The sequence below is a fragment of the Motacilla alba genome, chromosome 8 (assembly GCF_015832195.1).
Source record: "Motacilla alba alba isolate MOTALB_02 chromosome 8, Motacilla_alba_V1.0_pri, whole genome shotgun sequence".
NCBI lineage: Eukaryota > Metazoa > Chordata > Aves > Passeriformes > Motacillidae > Motacilla > Motacilla alba.
Window position 1 is genome coordinate 24388582 of NC_052023.1, and position 20645 is coordinate 24409226.

At 44.9% G+C, this 20645-nt stretch overlaps 2 protein-coding genes and 1 long non-coding RNA gene across 6 annotated transcripts in view; 1 reads left to right on the plus strand and 2 right to left on the minus strand.

Annotated features, from left to right (window-relative positions):
* Positions 1-598: 598 nt before the first annotated feature.
* PRG4 (proteoglycan 4) lies at positions 599-19824 on the plus strand. The gene is made up of 13 exons (XM_038144324.1): positions 599-962; positions 1484-1582; positions 3856-3978; positions 6012-6131; positions 9406-9507; positions 11015-13667; positions 13731-15007; positions 15826-15912; positions 16376-16515; positions 17190-17346; positions 18251-18430; positions 18578-18703; positions 19627-19824. Exons 2-13 carry the CDS (start codon positions 1486-1488, stop codon positions 19728-19730), a joined length of 5166 nt encoding a protein of 1721 aa, XP_038000252.1. The 5' UTR covers positions 599-962; positions 1484-1485; the 3' UTR covers positions 19731-19824.
* On the minus strand, positions 9666-16331 carry LOC119703873. Its single transcript, XR_005257787.1, has 3 exons — positions 15970-16331; positions 15809-15938; positions 9666-9798 (listed from the first exon to the last, which is right to left on the minus strand). It is a non-coding gene; the product is annotated as an uncharacterized LOC119703873 (long non-coding RNA).
* TPR (translocated promoter region, nuclear basket protein) overlaps positions 19777-20645 on the minus strand; it is a 33611-nt gene continuing 32742 nt past the window's right edge. For all 4 annotated transcript variants that reach the window (XM_038144321.1, XM_038144323.1, XM_038144322.1 and 1 more), the window contains exon 51: positions 19777-19984. In XM_038144321.1, the coding sequence (XP_038000249.1) occupies positions 19929-19984 (56 nt within the window). In that variant the 3' untranslated portion in view covers positions 19777-19928. The remainder of the gene's footprint in view (positions 19985-20645) is intronic.

Here is a 20645-nt window from a genome sequence, read left to right on the forward strand (position 1 = left end):
ACATTCAAACACATGTTTAAACCCACTCCTGTTCTGCATTATTTTCCTTAAGAGACTCATTCTCATTTGAAGTGCTTTCCTCAACTGGGATCAATGTGTACTATACCATATTCATGTTTTTGGGTTAAAAGAACTACTTTGGGACTCAAGCAATATGATAAAGGAGGTGTATTAAAGTTCCCTAGCCTTTAGGAGAATTTCTGAATAAAAGATCCCTCCTAAAGACCAACAGGACTGTAAAAGTTTCAGTTAAAACCTCCTCTGTTTCTGAGAGTTACAATTGACCATTTCCACTATCCCAAATCTGGAACCAATGAACACAAAGACCATTAAAACAATTAAGGTCCCTTTCATTCATTTTTGATGTCTTACAGATCATATGTTCAATAACTTTGTGATTTGACTCAATTCTTTGATTTCTAGCCAATGCCTTGGCAGCGTTTCCATTCAGTTCAAGGGAAAGTACAAAATATTCAGTGCAAGTGGTGAATTACTTATGTCTGTATGAATTAGCTCTCACAACTTTTTGGAGAAGATACACCATCAGTAGCAGATAAAACTGCATCATTTCAGGCTACTGTCACCTGAGCTCCATTTGACAGGAAAGAAAATACACTCAGCATTTGCCTGTGATGATTTTTTATTGCTCTGCAATACTCTCTAATGCCTTCCAGCTGCATTGAGGACAATTTGTTCATTTCTCTCAGTAATCAAAATGTGTTTTGACTAGTAAGTCCCTATTTAGTTTTTCTGTAATCGTTTTTCTTAATGGGAGTATTTTCCAGATGTTGTGTTAGTCTAGTCATCCGGGCCCTCTTCCAAGCCCTGTGGAAAGTTTGCTGTCATGAGCTGTCATTGGTGGTGTGTTTAACAAGCTGCCTAATTACCTGACCCCAGCACAGCTCCAAAGCAATATATAAGGACTCTGGAACAGCCCTGGGAGCAGACACACTCTCTGCTAGGTAAGTGCCACACCTGCCTCTACCTAGAGCTCTTCTTCAATAGGAGAACAAGGAACTGGGACAGAAAATCCAAAGTTTTCCTTTTGAAAAGTTTTCCATTTGACATATTTCAGTGTTAGGTTATGGATCATAAAAGTTGCTGAATAACCAATGTTCTGTCAGTATTTGGTTTTATTATAGATTTTCATTTATCAGTATTATAACTTTAAACATTGTTGTGCTGAAGCGTACCCATGTTAGAAGATGACTGTAGTCTTCATGTAATAGAATTCTGCAAAAATTTATTTCTATTACTTGTTAATAATTAATTTCTATAGTCTTACTAGAGAATTTAATGGCTAATTGACTAATAATCAAGAGGGAATTTATGGAGTAATTCTAAATTAGTAATTTTTCCTTGAACAGTTTTATTATTTATTTTGTTTTTATCAAACTAGTCTTATATATAAGATATGCACTGCATTTTTAAAATTATGAATTAAGTGAATTGCAGATAGTCATGTGAGATTATTTCTTTTTAGGAATGATGTCGTACCTGAAAGTTATGATCATATGGAACATACTATGCTTATCCCTGGTGGTCCTTTCACTGTCCTTGATTCCAGAAGTGTCTTCTCAAGGTACTGTAACACACAAAGCTGAAGGGAGGGTGTCTAGGAGTGTGTGCCTGACACACACTAAGAATATTTCAAATGCATCTTCATAAAAATACTAAGCTCTAGAACTTCATTCAGATAGGAAATCTGATTCAGTTTATCATCACTGAATATTTTCATAAATAAGTTTTAGTGTAGCATGGTCCTCCTTTTTTGAGGAATAACATAAAAATATAAATGTAATGCACAATGTGTATGAATCTACTACTTTTTCTGTAGACAGTTTACAGAGCCTCTTGCCCTCATACTGATGTATTTAGCCCTGGAGATTTGCAGTTTGATTTAGGAAGAATCTAACATAAGAATATCCACAAAGGTTGGCTAGAAATATTTCAATAAACTCAGGGAAAGGATTTTCTACCTTGTTAAGTGCTTTCCCATTAAATGCACCATTATTATAACACTGAGGTAATTTGGGGAATTATTTGTCTAATGATACTCCAAGCTCTATATTTGATTCCTTGCTAAAGTAACACTGTTATGGTGGAGCAGAACATGCCCCCTAGCAAATCCTGTGCTGTTGCAGTTCTCTGATAGCTCTCAAATTTTCAGGGGGATGACACTGGGTATTACTTGCTGGTAGAAAATGTTTTATTACTACTTGATAGCAGAAGGCACAATGTCATGTATCCGAGAAGTTCCTCTGGGCACACCCCATGCCAGATGTGACCTTGCACCGACCCCTTGATAGCTGATACCTTCCCACCAGGTTTAGCAAAAATCAAGACTTTTGCCAACAGCAACCAGGACCATTCTGGCATTTTCCTTATTAGTAACTCAGTAACCTACAAGTCTTAAACTTAAAAGAAACAAATGAATGAAGAGGGGGAACTATTGGATACTACATATTAACCATATTACTACTGGACTTATCTTCTTTCCATAAAGGAAGAAGGGTTCAATATATTGGGCATATATCCATAAAGGAAGGTGTCCATTTTGTCTTTTCAACTGCTGTATTAAGAGCCCAGTAACTCAAGTGCATTAATGTCTCCAGTTATCCCTTGGTTCCACTTTTCCATTTGTGGCAAAGTGGTAAACAAGCATTACAAGTACTGGCTGAAAATCACTGTATATGTAATAGATATAATATTTGTTATTCCATGCTGTTCCTTCAGACACACACACGTGGAGTGTGTGCTGTTGGCCATTGTCTTTGGTGTTGTGTTGTGTTACATGTTATTTCCTTGTTGTTTCTCAATGTTTCAGCTGATTATCTGTTTGGGCTTGCTGATTGTTCAGCTTCTTTGTTTGTATTTAGGGATGCTTCACTTGTGGTCCTGCATGTTTCATGCCCAGAAGAAGCTGTTAACTGGTTGTGTTTTCAGAGATTTCCCAGAGGAAGGGGAGGGTAGCAGGGTGAATATCTGATTTGGCAGCAGAAGGTAGCAAGGCACTGCCGAGCTGGAATGCTCACAGGTTAAAGCAAGACACCTCCTGATGTCTTGTTTTACCACCTGTTATCTGCACCATTTCTTGTTATCCAGCATTTCCCAGCAGTCTGGCAGTAAAGCCATTATGGGATGAGCTTTTCTGTTAGTCTGCTAGTACATAATCTTCTAATAAACAAAATGTACATCATAGGAGTTACAGGCCTAGATCCCAACTGTTTTTAACCTTTGAGCTGATACCAAATTCTTTCCTGACATCAGTGAAAAAAATATAGTGTAGAGAGTAGGCAGATTTTGAAACTTCCAATAAAAATGGTTTCAGGGACCTGTATTTATTATGACAGCGCTCTCCAGTTTGCAAGCTAGCCTGATTAGATGGGTTATTAGGAACAGCATTACCAACACAAAAATCATACACCTAGGGGGTCTGTCAGGTATGGGTGCAGATGCACACCTATTGTCATACAGGGGGTGAATCAAATTGGAGAGTAAATCAGCAAAGCTGATATACTGTCTAAGGGGCTAGTTTGGAAGCCTGTGGTCATACTACAGAACCAATCCTCAAGGATTCCTTAGTTTTCAGAAGAAAAGGGTTAAGTTAGCTCAGTGGAAGACCCCTCTAACCTGAACATGTGCTGCTGCTGGTCCTCAGGCTGGCTCAGAGCAAACCTCTGCTCCCCACACCTTCAGGAGGGGTCACACCAGGCCTCAGCTTTTGCAGTACTGGGTGAAGAAACCACATTCTGTAGGGAAAAAAAGAGAGAAACTTCAGTCCTTTTCCATTCAGCATTTCCTTAAGGACCATTGTGGTCGGGCAATGCTTACACCAGTGTTGTGTGATTTTAGATGTATCGAGCTGTACAGGGAGATGTGGGGCAGGGTATTCTAGAGAGCATGACTGCCAGTGTGATTTTAACTGTCACCACTACATGGAGTGCTGCCCTGACTTCAGGAAAGTCTGCACAGTGGGTAAGTTCCCAAACACAGCCAGTTCCTCTCCTCAAAATTCCCCTCCCAGCTCCCTACCACACCAGTGTCTCCTCTCTGAATGCTTAAATGTCTGTTGGTTTGCTGTGTCCTTGTTCCCTCTCATACATGTATTGTTGTTACCCTCAAATATTCAGGATAACTTCTTGCAATCCAAAGAAAACGGTGTATCCACAGGTTATTGCCAAGCAAAGAATTTTGCTTTTTACAAAAGCAGAACTAGGCAAGATCGGCAAAACCTGTTTGTTTTCTACTCCTTAGTGCATTTGTACTGTATGTGTATGTCTCTTATACAAAGCAAAAAAGTGGTAAAAGCCAATTCAGGGTTTTGCAGAAAGAAATTCTGACATACTCCAATTCAAATTTAAGAAGTGTGGATGCTGTGGGGTCTAATCAAAAACCAGGGTGTCCTTCCATAGACAGAAATTGACTCTGGATCAGAACCATGTCCAGAGTCTCCTGGAAAAGGTGGTTGGATGAGTATTAATTTATGCTTTATTTATGGGCAAAACTGCACAATGTAAATAAAAACAGATTATTGCTTTAGTAAGCATTAAAAGCATTTTCTTAGCAATCACCTATGTCAGAAATGTCAATGATTTGGATAACAGTAGTTTGTTACACTACACTGTGGTTCCAGTAGGATTACAAGAGTAACAAATACTTCTCAGAACCAGCTACACCACTGAATGTTGTTCAAAATGCAGACCTAGCATTTCCTAAAGTTCCAGTTCTGCTGCTGTGACACACACTGGGGACACTTCGCCTTTCAGTCTCCCCCATTCTCATTTAGCTTTGTGGGGGGACATCAGCATTTCCCACAGCTGAAGATGCAGAGTGAGGCATTTTAATTACGTAGGCTATTTATTCATTGTGGGTCAGATTCTAAAGGTATCCTGGCTTCCACACAACATTTAACCAAAAGTTTAAGGCTAGAGGAAGTCTTCCCTGTTCTACTCTAAATCAGTGAGTCCAGGCAAGCACAGTAGGTGCCATCCTGAAAGGACAGAGGCAGTCTGCTTAAGTACTGCTGCCCAGTTAGTGTGGAATCAACACTGACTAAAAATGACAGAAATGCCAGACATTTATTTATGAATAAAAATTTCCCTAAGATAATAAAAATAATTCTCACCTGTGCATGTGGGATGGATCCACTGGCATCAACACTGATTCCACAACTGCACTAGTCCAAAGATGTTCAGAATCTGCCTATACAGCAATCCTAATTTTTCTTGATAGTGATTTATACTGTATAACATGATTTTGTGCCTTGTGTGCCACAGAGACAATGGCTTCAATAGAGACAAATGTAGAGAAAGTACTGTTTCTGAAGTCTAATAGCTGTGCACACTCTTTCTAACATGGTCATTATTTGATATGAAATAGCAGTTTGGTCAATGAAGTTTCAGAAGTTAACCAAACATGAAATAATCATGTCAAAACATGGTCTATAGTCCTTCAGTACTAATAATTTAAGAACTGTATTAAACAGTTCCAAACTGGTCTCTTGAGGTAACTTGGCTAACCTGTTCACACAATTAGGTTGCAGTGTTTGCCTGGACACACCAGGTCACAACCACTCGGTCGTGACCTAATTAGGAGAATTATTTTTCAGAAATGCTTTGGTAGACACATCATTCTTGTTGCAAAGGGATACCCTGGTGAACACCTTCCTGCAAACCCAGCCCAGAATTTAAATATCACTCTTGAGATCACCGCTGTGTGGCTGGGGAAGCAGAACCCTCCTACGGTGGGACCTGGCTAAAGTGAATGTGGCGGTCAGGTTTTATTGCACTGTCAATCCAATGGTCACTGCCATGGCACAGTGCCCTTCTGGTGGCACTGCCTGATCCAAACCCCACATTACAGACAAATCCTGGATCAGACCAGGATAAGCACCTGATTTTATGGAGCTGCTCATGGCACCAGCTCAAGCCAACGACTTCACTGTAGAGAGGTCCCAGCGTTCCACGTGAGCTGGCCCAAAGCCTGACCGTGCTGCTCTGCCTCCACAGCCGCCTCCTGCGCGGGACGCTGCTTCGAAGCCTTCGAGAGGGGAAGGGAGTGTGACTGCGACGCTGACTGCGAGCGGTACGGAAAATGCTGCCCAGACTACGCCAAGCACTGTAAAGAGGGTAAGGCATTTCTCCATCTGTTTCTCAAAGGCATATTTAAGCAGAGGTGCTGTACCATAAACAAAACTGTGTGGGCTTTGGTAACAACTGAGAAACAGAAAACAGAACAAAACAAACAAAACAAAAATAACAAAGCCCAATTTCACAAACAAATTGGCCAATTTCTCAAGCATGAACACTTCATGGAAACATACAGGTAGATATCCTGGAAGCCATCACCAAGACGTGAATTCTGAGGTTAAAGTTGTATTTTACATTAGGCTCTTTTGGCACTAGCCATGCTCTGTCAGAGCCCTTACTCAGAATACCTACCACATGTAAAGATAAGGTCTGTACATCGATAATAGAATTCAATGAGAGAAGCTGAAGAATCAGAACAGTTATGTTTGGAAAAGACCTTTTGAGGTCAACCATGCCCCCAGCACTGCCAAGGCCACCACTAACATGTCCCCAGGTGTGACATTCATACAGCTTTCAAATCCATCCAGGGATGGGGACTACACCCCTGCCCTGGGCAGCCTGGGAACCTAAACCTCCCCTGGTGCTCCTAGGGGTCATTTCCTCTTGTCCTGTCCCATGTTCCTGGCAGCAGAGCCTGACCCCCTTGGCTGTCCCCTCCTGTCAGGGAGTTGTGCAGAGCCAGAAGGTCCCCCCTGAGCCTCCTTTTCTCCAGGCTGAGCCCCTTTCCCAGCTCCCTCAGCCACTCCTTGTGCTCCAGACCCTTCCCAGCTCCATTCCCTTCCCTGGACACGCTCCAGCCCCTCAAGGTCTCTCTGGCCACGAGGGCCAGAACTGGACACAGCACTTGAGGTCCCTCAGCAGTGCCAGCCCAGGGCACAACCACTGCCCTGGGCCTGTGGCCATCGGCTCCTGGTCCAACTGGGCACACCTGGCTCACACTTAGCCACTGTCACCAGCACCCCCAGGGCCTTTTCCACTGGGCAGATGAATCAATGAATTGCAGTAAAAAGCTGAGCTCATCTTATAAAAACAAAGTAGGAGGTTCAACTTTATGGAAGGTTCAACTCCCTTAAAATCCCCACCCATCCAAAAATAGGGAATGGCTAGTCTGTGCCTTAGGATAGCACTACCTGGACCTCCAGACCACTTGCTTGGGGTCACCACAGTCACTGGCAGCATATTAGAGATGCACCTCCTAGATTCTCCCATCTCAAATCCCATGTGGGAAGAGCAGCCCAACACAGAAACTCATCCTGTGGGGTGTGAGGGAGGAACTGGATGTCACATGTTTACAGGGTAGCAAGAAAAAATGTAAGAAAACACACATTTTACCTTTAGGCTTCAAGTTCAGTCCAGGGCAGAATCAAACTGACCTGCAGTCACTTCTTTTGTTCTGTCCTTTTCTGCAGAGCCTGGTGAGGTTTCAGCTGAGCACAAAGGCACAGATCTGGAGGTGCAGTCCCGCCCTCATGTAGCTTTAAGGACACCAGCAAATGAACTCTAAAAAACAACAACAGAATATGTTTAATTTCATCATGTCCTTAAACTTTCTGGTACCTACAGACCTAAATTAATTTCTGTCAACCCACTTGACAAGTGTGGCTTGGCACGGAGTTGCATCCATGGAGCAGCCCACCTCCAAGGCAGCCAATTTCCAAAGCCTGCAGCATAACACATAACACAAGTCACAGTTATCATTTGGTTCTCTTCACCCAAATGGTCCCCAAGTGCTGGGAGAGTGGCTTGGCTTTGCCCCACAGCTGCACAGTAATTTGGGCTGAAATAGAATCTGTATCCAGCATTTTTGACTGAATGTTTAGAGAAGTGTCTTGGAAGCATATTGAAGTGAATTTACTCCTTATGAGGCTGCTTAATATTTCCCTCTTTCTACTGAGTTTATCACACCCAAACACTCACAAAACACTGTTAAACCATTTTACTTCTTCAGTTAAAATATAATGAAGAAATAATCAACCATTCCTAATCTTTAAGAGTTTCTTCTATATTGTACTAAGCTTTGCTATCAATTTTGGTCAAAAAATCCAGCAGAAATCCCCCAAAACACTGTACTCAGTATTTTACTATTTATACTATATGTGAATAACTAAGAAATCTGTTAAACCTCTTGGAATAAATTTGCTGGTTTAGCATCCTCTGAACATTTTTTTTTCTGTACAGTAAAGGCAAGTCTACAATGCATATCCAGAGCTTACTGTTATCTTCCCTGTTCTCCAAAAGCTCTTCAATCCCTGAATACGTGTACACACATACGGAAAACATTCCCCTCCCCAACAGCTGGCTATCACAGGAGTCATTCAGCTTCAACTACAACAACTTCTCTTCCTCAATAAAGGTTTCAGGATACAGTGCAATACCCAACCTTCCTTGCTTTGAGCACTAGCTTGCTGTGAAAGTAAATCTTTTGACACCATGGCCATCCCTTGGAGACAAAAATCCCATTCCTTTTGTAAAAAGCTGATTATACACACTTATGGCAGCTAGCTGGATCAAAATAATTTGGCCAGTTCCCTAACTCCATCACATTTCCTTCACAACTAACAAGTTCCTTCTACAAGGCTATGCCAGCGGCTCATTTCCAATTGTGCAATTTGACCAACAATTAATTACAAAATATTACAAAATATTATCTGGCTCTTACTGGATGCAACTGAATTTCCATTCACTCTTCAGAGCTGAAAAATCTGAACACAAGCTCCTATTTCTCCTAAAACTCATCCTACTAGAAGTTAGCTTAATACCCATGTTGTTTCCTTGGTCCATGCCTGCTTTGTAGCTCCTGTCTCCTTCAAGGAAACCATTTCTTTTAAAATGTCTCCCCAAAACAATCACTTGTGTATGGTTATCACATCTGAAGAGCTGCAAGGGAATTATCAAAGTAAATTCTTGGGTAATGTGACAGCTCTCCTATTTTTACTACAGATAACTAACTCTAATAGAAGTCAAGTAGTAAAAAGTCATCTGTAGTGAAAAAAATAAGACAAATTTCCCGAACATAGAGCTCTGCTCAGAATTAATTTCTTTTCCCACCTCAAAATTGCCATTAGCTAATAATGTCTCACCTCAAACTTCTGGGAAAAATATTGCTCCCATCAGTGATGAAACACTTCAGGATCAAAAGGGTATTTTTGCTCTTTTTCACAAAAATAATTTTGTAAAGAATCCTATAAATGAAAAGAAACTTAGTTTTAAATGAAAGATGGTCACTGAAATTTTGTAACCACTCTTATACAGTTGACACTAAGCATCTATAAAGATAAAATAATCTGTTAATGGGAGCACTTCTCTCTTTCAGCACCCACAGAAAAGCCAACCCCGGAGACTCCTCCAGAAAACAAATCAACATCTAAAAGGTCCTCCACAGATGAGGAAGAGTCACCAGAGGAAGCTGTGGAAGGTAGGCAAGTATATGGATTCACCAGGATGGGTGTTACCTGAAGGAAGATTAAGGACCATTTTCCTGCTCTAGAAATAGAAAGCTGATCCTAGACATTACCAGACAGTTAGCAAGCTTGGAAGCACTTGGTTTATAAACTGATTACCTCACCGAGCCCTCAGGACTTTGGAGAGTTCACTCAGCACAGATGATGCACAGAGAGGTGATGTCTTCTGGGTCCCTATTGGATTTTCACACACATCCTCCAAAAACAGGGCACAGACCATTGTCAGTCTTGGACAGCATCCATGGCTGGAACAGGAAGGGTGGGACAGTGGTGAACTGGCAGCACAGGAAAGTGTCCTAGCAGGTTCCTCTAGCTTCAATCAAGCCAGGCCTTATGCTGCTTCAGAGAACACACTTATTTATTTATTCTGACTGGAAAATATGCTGCTTTCCTGAGCTCTTTGGTAGCGTGTTCCAGCATTTGAAGTGATAACTCAAGAGACCAGTTTGAACTTGAAGCACAATTGAAAAGACACCAGAAGTCGCTCAATATTTTAATCCTCCCCCTCTCTTCTTCTTTTTGTTTTAGATTTGGAGTACTTATTTTCTGCTGTTCCAATTTCCTATTACAAAAAAAAAAAACCAAACAAACCAAAAACCAACAAACCCCCCCCCCCCAAAAAAAACAACCCTAAAAACCATATAGTAGGTTAAATGAAAGAAAATTAAGGAAATTCAAATAACCATTAACAGGATCCCAGCTGACTTATGGTATTTCAGATACGTGGGATGGGAGTGAAACATATTCTGCAATATTCTGCTCTAATAAACATACAACATTTGTGAATGCAGAACTAATCTGCAAAATCTCAGAGAGAGAATACTCAGGGAGAGACTGAAATGCACAAGCATTTACTCTTCTTCTTGCTGAATAACAATTTGACTCATATCAATGTAACTATAAATACAAGTAAAGAGAGCCTTAAATCCATACATCACAACGAGGAAAACAACCCAAGGAACAAAGATACAGCAGGAGATGCAGTCAGGGCTCTGCGTTCAGGAATGATTTTCCTCCTGCTTCCCCACCTCTCCCTGCTGATTCCAGGTTGTTGGTGCAGACTAAGTTAAAATGTAGGGCAGTGGAATAAATCAAAATAATGGACTGAGAAGGGAAGTGTTCTGTTAGAGGGACTATTTTTCAAAGCAGCTTCCTTTCCATGAAAGCAGCAGGAAACTCCAGGCAGCTGCACCTACCCTACAAGCACCAAACGAAACCCTGAACCTGGGGCAGCACCAGGTTGGCCAAAAGGGATCACCTAAAACTGAGCTGAGCTGCTGCAAAGTCCCATGCAGACAAAAGGAACTCCCATTTCACCTGGTCCAGGTTAGTCAGGCCATTAAAAAAAGGATTTGCTATTCCAAAGGAAGGACCTCTAGCTAAGGGTGTAATACAATTATAGGCAATAGCTACCCACACGGCAGTTCCAATGACTGAACCGAATTTGTATTTGTTCTGTAGATCCTGAAATCCAAGTGACCACTCCTGCTCCAACCACAGAACCTGCGGAGACAACCCCGGACGCCACAGAAGAACCAGCGACTGAAGCTGAGCCTCCCACTCCGGACACAGCAGAAGATGTGACCCCTGACGCCACAGAGGAGCCACCAACTGAAATGGACCCAACCGACCTGCCCCCAACACAAGACCCAACCCCTGACGCCACTGAGGCTGCAGCGACCGACACCGAGCCTCCCACCAGCCACACGCCCGAAGAGACAACCCCCGAGGAAACAACACCCACACCAGAGGAGACAACGCCAGAGGAGCCAACAACACCCACACCAGAGGAGACAACCCCAGAGGAGCCGACAACACCAACACCAGAGGAGACAACCCCAGAGGAGCCAACAACACCAACACCAGAGGAGACAACCCCAGAGGAGCCAACAACACCAACACCAGAGGAGACGACCCCAGAGGAGCCAACAACACCCACACCAGAGGAGACAACCCCCCCAGAGGAACCAACAACACCAACACCAGAGGAGACAACGCCAGAGGAGCCAACAACACCAACACCAGAGGAGACAACGCCAGAGGAGCCAACAACACCCACACCAGAGGAGACAACCCCAGAGGAGCCAACAACACCAACACCAGAGGAGACAACGCCAGAGGAGCCAACAACACCCACACCAGAGGAGACAACCCCAGAGGAGCCAACAACACCCACACCAGAGGAGACAACCCCAGAGGAGCCAACAACACCCACACCAGAGGAGACAACCCCAGAGGAGCCAACAACACCAACACCAGAGGAGACAACCCCCCCAGAGGAGCCAACAACACCCACACCAGAGGAGACAACCCCAGAGGAGCCAACAACACCAACACCAGAGGAGACAACGCCAGAGGAGCCAACAACACCCACACCAGAGGAGACAACCCCAGAGGAGCCAACAACACCAACACCAGAGGAGACAACCCCAGAGGAGCCAACAACACCCCCACCAGAGGAGACAACCCCAGAGGAGCCAACAACACCCCCACCAGAGGAGACAACCCCAGAGGAGCCAACAACACCCCCACCAGAGGAGACAACCCCAGAGGAGCCAACAACACCAACACCAGAGGAAACAACCCCCCCAGAGGAACCGACAACACCAACACCAGAGGAGACGACCCCCCCAGAGGAGCCAACAACACCCACACCAGAGGAGACAACCCCAGAGGAGCCAACAACACCCACACCAGAGGAGACAACCCCAGAAGAGCCGACAACACCAACACCAGAGGAGACAACCCCAGAGGAGCCAACAACACCAACACTAGAGGAGACAATGCCAGAGGAGCCGACAACACCCACACCAGAGGAGACAACCCCAGAGGAGCCGACAACACCAACACCAGAGGAGACAACGCCAGAGGAGCCGACAACACCCACACCAGAGGAGACAACCCCAGAGGAGCCAACAACACCCACACCAGAGGAGACAACCCCAGAGGAGCCAACAACACCCACACCAGAGGAGACAACCCCAGAGGAGCCAACAACACCCACACCAGAGGAGACAACCCCAGAGGAGCCAACAACACCCACACCAGAGGAGACAACCCCAGAGGAGCCGACAACACCAACACCAGAGGAAACAACCCCAGAGGAACCAACAACACCAACACCAGAGGAGACAACCCCAGAGGAGCCAACAACACCCACACCAGAGGAAACAACCCCAGAGGAGCCAACAACTCCTAAACCAGAGGAGACAACAACCCCCCCACCAGAGGAGACAACCCCGGAGGAGCCAACAACACCAACCCCAGAGGAGCCAACAACTCCTAAGCCAGAGGAGACAACCCCTAAACCAGAAGAGACAACTCCAGAGGAGCCAACAACACCAACACCAGAGGAGCCAACAACTCCAGAGGAACCAACAACACCCACACCAGAGGAGACAACTCCCCCATCAGAAGAGACAACCCCAGAGGAGGTGACAACCCCAGAGGTGCCAACCACCCCCACACCAGAAGAGACAACTCCCCCCGAGGAACCAACAACACCCCCACCAGAGGAGCCAACGCCAGAGGAGCCGACAACTCCTAAACCAGAGGAGGTGACAACCCCAGAGGAGCCAACAACTCCTAAACCAGAGGAGGTGACAACCCCAGAGGAGCCAACAACTCCTAAACCAGAGGAGACAACCCCAGAGGAGCCGACAACTCCTAAACCAGAGGAGACGACCCCAGAGGAGCCGACAACTCCTAAACCAGAGGAGACGACCCCAGAGGAGCCGACAACTCCTAAACCAGAGGAGACGACCCCAGAGGAGCCGACAACTCCTAAACCAGAGGAGACGACCCCAGAGGAGCCGACAACTCCTAAACCAGAGGAGACGACCCCAGAGGAGCCGACAACTCCTAAACCAGAGGAGACGACCCCAGAGGAGCCGACAACTCCTAAACCAGAGGAGACGACCCCAGAGGAGCCGACAACTCCTAAACCAGAGGAGACGACCCCAGAGGAGCCGACAACTCCTAAACCAGAGGAGACGACCCCAGAGGAGCCGACAACTCCTAAACCAGAGGAGACGACCCCAGAGGAGCCGACAACTCCTAAACCAGAGGAGACGACCCCAGAGGAGCCGACAACTCCTAAACCAGAGGAGACGACCCCAGAGGAGCCGACAACTCCTAAACCAGAGGAGCCGACAACTCCTAAACCAGAGGAGACAACCCCAGAAGATCCTACAACCGAGGCAGACTCTCCCACCACTCTCAAACCCGAAGAGACAACCCCAGAGGAACCGACTACCTTGGCAGACTCTCCCACCAGCCCCAAACCTGAAGAAACAACCCCAGAGGAGCCAACAACCCCCAAAACAGAGGAGACAACCCCAGAGGAGCCAACAACAATGGCAGACTCTCCCACTACCCCTAAACTTGAAGAAACAACCCCAGAAGAACCTACAACCAAGGCAGAGTCTCCCACCAGCCCCAAACCTGAAGAAACAACCCCAGAGGGGCCAACAACCCCCAAAACAGAGGAGCCAACAACAATGGCAGACTCTCCCACTACTCCTAAACCTGAAGAAACAACCCCAGAAGAAACTACAACCGAGGCAGACGCTTCCACTACTCCTAAAGCAGAGGATGCTGACTCTGCCACCATTCCTGCAGCCTCTGAGGCCAGTAAAGCCACGGCTTCTCCAGGCAGTGCTGCACCCACAACTGAGGCAGGCACAATGCTTTCAGATACCACAATGGAGAACAAGGAGACAACAACACCAAAGAAAGACAGAACTACTCTGCTCAAAGACATTTTCACAGCTGCAACTGGGAAAGACACAGTTACTGTAGCTATGGTGACAACAGCTAAACCAGGTGATTCTCTTAAAGGTGTGGATGATGATCCAAACACAGCTCCTACGGCCAAGGAACCTGTCACTGCGGCAGCTGACTCAGAAACAACTTCTCCAGACACCAAGACTGCAACAACAGCAGCCACAGCTCCTTTGCCCAGTCCCACTGTGCTGGTAACAACCATCAAAGAAGATTCAACTCCTCAGCCTAGTGAGGCTGTAACACCAAATGAAAAAGAGACAACTACAGACGCTGAGCAGGCTGGGCCAGCACCAGACAAAGAGAGCCCAGGTGCTACTTGTGTTATTGTGGAGATGACAACAGCTGGTAAAAAAGAGGAAACAACCATTAAAGAAATGGGCACCACACCTGAGATAGTAATGGAAGATGTCACTGAAAAGGCCCCTGGTTTTGCCAAAGAAGAGGTAACAACAGTTACCAAAGAAACCACAACAAGGGATAAAAAGGACACAATAGAAGAAATGTATCTTGTGTCTAATGGGACATCCAAGCCAACAATACATTTCCAGGAGGTCACTGAGGAGCCTCATCCAACTGAACCTGAAACTCTGCCAGCAAAAGAGAAGCCTGAGATAAACAAGCCTTTAATACAAGTTGGGGATCTGCCAATGTTCCCTGGAGAAACACCAGGTAAGTGCATTCTAGCAGGTACAAAAGCATCAGCAGCTGTGGAGTTAATTAAATCCTCCAGATAGTTTAGAACACAATCTAAATTAATTGGTTTCAGTAATTGGTCCTACTGAAAATTGTTTGCTATAAGTTTCTCCTCCTCCTGCTTGCTATTGTAGAAGATGCAAACAGAAAAAAAGTCAAGGAAAAAGACAAATTTCTAAATCCCATGAAAAAATCGCTAGAAGTCAGGCTGCATATCCACCCTCCCTCATAGTACCTAACCTGATGTTTTGTAGCCACATACTAAAAGTATCATATAAAAGAGACAAGAAGTCTCTTGCCTTGCTTTTTGCCACAGCCTTTTTTGTGCCCTCTCTTTATTTTAATCAGACATAGCCTGCAGGTTTTTGGGCAATTTTTCAATCAGATAGTGGAAGATACTTTTGGGGGAAAAACAAAGGGTTTAAATGCAAAATAGTTGAATTTCAGTCTAAAAGAGATTCTTCCTTTATATGTAAAGGAAGGTTTATTTTTTAAAGAAATAACGAGAGGGAAGAGAAGCCACTAAAGCAGTTTAAAGGAACAATAAAATCCTAGAGCATGTAGCAGTCGAGGTGTTTGTAGGTATTTTCCTGAATTACAGGTACTTAGGTGGCAATAAGCAAAGTCACCCACACCTGGTCACTCGGCACTGCCGGGGCCACAGCACCCGGACCGAATTTCCCGAGAACACGTCCCTGATGAGGAATTAATCCCTGGCCCACCGGCGGGGCCCAGGGGAAAGCTAAGCCGTTCTTGTGGAACATTAAACAAACCCACCTGGCTGTGTTTTGCAGAGAAGAACGACGAGAAGGACCTGTGCAGCGGCAAGCCAGCGGACGGCATGGTGGCCCTGCCCAATGGCACCCTGGCCGTCTTCCGAGGTGAGACTGCTCCGAACATCCTCCACCTGCCCCGGCATGGCCCCATTCCGCCTCCACCTGCCCCGGCTCCGGCTCAGGCCCCATTCCTCCTTCACCTGCCCCGGCTCTGGCTCAGGCCCCGGCCCTCCTCCTTCCCCCGCACAGCGCCGGAGCTCCTCCCTCACTTGCCCCAGCCTCCTTCTTCTCCCTCATCTTTCCCGGACCCAATCCTTCACCTTCACCGTCACCTCCCCCTCCTCCTCCTTCACCTGTCCCGTCGCTCTTCCTCCTCTTTTTCCTCCCTCACTCGCCCCGGTGCCCCTCACTCCTCACGAAACTCTCCCGAGCCCAGAGTCCGTCCCCACAGACACCTCATGGGGCCGGCTCAGCCTCGTCCCCCTGGGCAGGACGGCGCTGTCCCTCGCTGTCCCCCGGGGCAGGACGTGCTGTCCCCGGCGCCCCTCACGCCTGTCCCCCGCTCCAGGTCACTATTACTGGCTGCTGAACGGCCGGACCCCGCCGACCACCAACCCGCGCCGGATCACGGACGGCTGGGGCATCCCCTCGCCCATTGACTCCGTCTTCTCCAGGTGCAACTGCGATGGGAAAACCTTCTTCATCAAGGTGGGAGTGGTCCCAGCCGGCAGGATGGGGTGGGGCTGATGAGGAGCAGCTGGGGAGGCTCAGCCAGGGCAAAAGGAGGTTCAAGGGGGACCCTGTGGCTCTGCACAGCTCCCTGACAGGAGAGGACAGCCGGGGGAGTCGGGCTGTGCTCCCAGGCAACAACAGGATGAGAGGAAAGGGCCTTAGGTTGCACCACGGGAGGTTCGGATTGGATACTGGGGAAAAAGATTGCCTAAACTTATTCCTAGTATGTTTCCCAACCTGAAATAAAATGCTAATAAAATGTTAATTAAATGCCCATGCCTCATTAAAGCTGTCACGCAGTTACTTCCCAATAAATCACTCAGTCCTGGAATTCAAGGTGCTTGTTATATCTATGAAAATTTAAGAGATTTAGAAAGGAAACCCCCTTTTCAGTAACCTCTTAAAAATTAGCTTCTAAGATACTCTAGCCCTACTCAAAGGTTAAAAGGCTGCAGGAGGTACTTGATGAAGTTGTAGTAGTTTTACTCCATTTGTATGGATGTAGGAGTGATTCCAGTCAGATTTACAATGTAGCTATCAAAGTGCTAGTGCTTATTTATGGATTATTCATCATGTTTGTTTTGCAGTTGAATAACCAGGAATTAACTAACTAAAGCATTTTTAAATTTTTTTTTCCCTTAAATGCTCAGGGTCCCCTGTACTGGCGCTTCACTAATGGTGTTATGGATAATGGCTATCCCAAACCTCTCGCAACTGGATTTGCAGGGTTAAGTGGGAGAATAGTAGCAACCCTCCCTGTGGCAAGATACAACAACAGACCAGAATCTGTTTATTTTATCAAAAGAGGTACGTTTGGTATTCCTGAAGTTCAGGGAACATCAAAAGGTGCTTGAATTGCCTTGGTCAGGTGTGTGTGGGGGGGATAGAATATAAGAAAATAAAGGTAGTGTAGAAAGTAATCTTACCCCTAAGGAGTTGCAGCTGGGTCAATTACCCAAGATTAGGAACAGGCCTGACCTTAACAGGCCACAGCTGTAACTAGTAAGAATAGGGAGAGCTGTAAGAGAGTGGGTTGGTTGGTTAAGAAAGAATGCCCTGAAGCGGGAAGGGAACTGGAGGCATTTGGCTACTGTGTGAAGAAGAAAGAATGTGCTCAGAGGAGCTGCTCGCCAGAAAACACTGAAAAGGTATGAAACTTTTGTGATAAAGAGATGACAGTATGGAACTCCTGCTATATATGACAACAGACAGGAATAAAACATTGTTTCTCTTGACCTGAGACCTATTTCTTTCAAACACAGAAACACAAATTATGCCAGTGTTCCAGGTGCTCAAAAATAGCCTGAAGCTTTAAAGAATTTATACTAGAACTTGGAGGTCTTTCAGTGCATTTTAAACCAGGTCTGTAAGGGTGAGAATCCAGGAATCTAGCACTGTAGTGGCTGAACATTGAAATAAGTTTTATCTGGTGGTAAAGCTATTTTAGTCTCAAGTTAATTAGAGGAGGGAAGGCTTTAATCTTGCTAGTTCATAACAATGTGTGGAAATTTCCACCTCCATTTCTGATTTTCTATTTTAAAGTAATTTCCTTATCTTACATGAATGCTGTACTGTCACCAGAAGAATGTTATTTGTTATTGATCCCCTGTGTGTGATAGGAATATAATGACATTTTCACACCTGATCAAACTGGGTGTTTTTTTGGGGGGGATTTTTTTTTTTAAACCAACAAAACAAATGTGTGTTTTAGATGGGAACATGCAGCAGTATGTGTACAGACAAGAACCAGCCAAGAAGTGCCAAAGAAGAGCCCAGGTCACCATCAGATACCCAGCCTTTGTCCCCAGAGTTGTCATCCGGCGGCGCTTCCAGCGTGCTGTGCGAATGCCAACCGTCATCCGCACTGTCAGGATCAACCCCCACCCCTCTGGTAAGGTTTTCTTACACAGACGCTTTCACCTCGGTAGGTGCTGACACAACATTGTGTTTGGAAGGTTTTAATGGCTGTAGGGGACACAGCCCTATGGCAGTTGCAGCAGTGCCACGGCTCCTCATGGAGGGTTCCTTTTGCTTGCAGGAGTTCTGCGCAAGGAAATCCAAATGACAACGTACTGGAGAGGGCTCCCCAAAGTTATCCACTCAACTCTCTCTGTGCCCAACCAGAACAAGCCCGATGGCTACGACTACTACGCCTTCTCTTACAGTAAGTAAAACTAAAGCACGTCACTATAGACCTCAAAAGATATGGGAGTGGGGAAGAAAGAAGCTCCTGCTATCACTTGTGGTACTACTTTCAGCACTACTAAAAAGTCCTGAGGATTAAAATGTTGCCCATAATCAAGAGATGTTTCTATTAAAAATCAGCAGTTACAGGAGAACGTGCAGCAATGAAATACAGAGGTTGAAAGCAGCCAGTTGGGGAATGCATTGGCAAGAAGTTCAGCCTTGTTAAGGGACAAACCTTAAATAAATGAAGGATTATGTTAATGATAGACTGAAGTCTTTGGATCACCACACAGCAAGTTTTTCAATAGCTTCTACAAAACTATGTTTCTGACAAAACACAAAAAAAAAGGGAGATGAACCACTTGACTTAGCTCAAAAAAATTATTTATGATCTTAGATTAGGTAGACTCATTCCTCAGTTTTCCAAAAACTAAATAGCTCTATGAACAAGCCATACCTAAATACAGGCTATTAAAGTCCCTGTCAGTAAGATCCAATTCCTCATCTTGGAGGAATCAGCCTGACAGGCTCATTCACACTCCGGGACCATGGACTTTCCATATCTGTAGTGAGTGCAGGATTGTTGTGGATGTAGTTAGTTTGATTTCCACATTCTTAAGACTATTTCTGTGTTCTAGCAACAAGAACATTCTTTCCTGCTCTTGGGACAGATTTAATTATTAGCAATGCCATAAAACTCACTGCAACCAAGGACACCTGAAAAATAAAGCTGAGGACAGAAATTTATTGTTGGAGCCTCTCAGCTCCCTATATGCACATGGAACAGTAAATCTGTTATTCAGGCTGAAGTGACATTGAAATGGAGGCTTGAATTTGTGAATTCTTCCCACAAATTAAATGTAGTTTCTGGCATTTAATCCTGACCTCTCTTCATTTCAGATCGGTACTACAGTTTGGATGTTGGCAAAAGAATAGCACGACCTGTTACTGCTCTCACAGGAAAGACTGTAACCAAAGACTGGTACAACTGTCCCAGCAAGTGATGCACAGCAGAGGAGTTTAAACCAAGATGCCATTTGGATGACAATGTTTTTTTCTAATTTTATTAATAAAAGACATTGAAATATGTGCACACAACTCTAAGTATTAAAATGCTGCTTCAAACTCTGGCTTCATTACACTAAGCAACCACAGGCAAACTGGCATTTTGTATACACAGCTGGAAGTCCTTTACATTTCATTTAACTAATGTTTCCTCTGTTCAGGCCTCCTCTGCCTCCCATGGCATGAGTAACACCTGTGCAGGGAAAGAAAACAAGTGCATTAGTATGAACCCTTCTTACCCTTTTAATCAATCATTGCACAGGTGATACTTCATCATTCCCTAAGGAACTGTCAGGGCTGTGGAGTGGTTCCTTTCTGACACAGTTCAACTTCCCCCTCTCTCCCCCTAAGCTTGGTGAGACATGTACATGTCACCTGTGTCATGCAAAAGGCTGGGGGTGATCCTGAGCCAAACCGATGAGCAGAGGATTCTTACCACACTGAAATCAGTTAGTCCCTCCTTTTTCATTATTAAAAAAAAGTGGTGACACATGGAAGAAAATCTATCCTAGTCACACCTCCTTATTTTTTCCCCTTAAATACCAGCTAATCTATATTTCAATGCTAATTTTGAGTCTACTACAATGTTAAAATAATGCAAAACAGAATAAAAACCCATCAAAGGCTTATTCTTAATACAGAAGTTGCAAAAATAATTTCTTGCCATGGTTTAACTCTATTACACTGGAAAACCTGTAATACTTCCAATAAAGCTTTTTTTCAATGAGTACACATTGATATAACTGGAATCCTTAATGTACCAAATGGAAATTCCTCTAATGCCAAAACAAGAATTTTCTAAACTGCTGTCCTAACAGACTTCTGAAACCCTCCTTTAAAACTTTGAGGATCTA

Bases quoted from the DNA above. Each gene is read 5' to 3' on its own strand.
- PRG4 (XM_038144324.1), top strand. From the start codon at position 1,486: ATGATGTCGTACCTGAAAGTTATGATCATATGGAACATACTATGCTTA. The intron at 1,583-3,855 runs GTACTGTAACAC...GTGTGATTTTAG, and splicing joins TCCAGAAGTGTCTTCTCAAG to ATGTATCGAGCTGTACAGGG. The intron at 6,132-9,405 runs GTAAGGCATTTC...TCTCTCTTTCAG, and splicing joins CGCCAAGCACTGTAAAGAGG to CACCCACAGAAAAGCCAACC.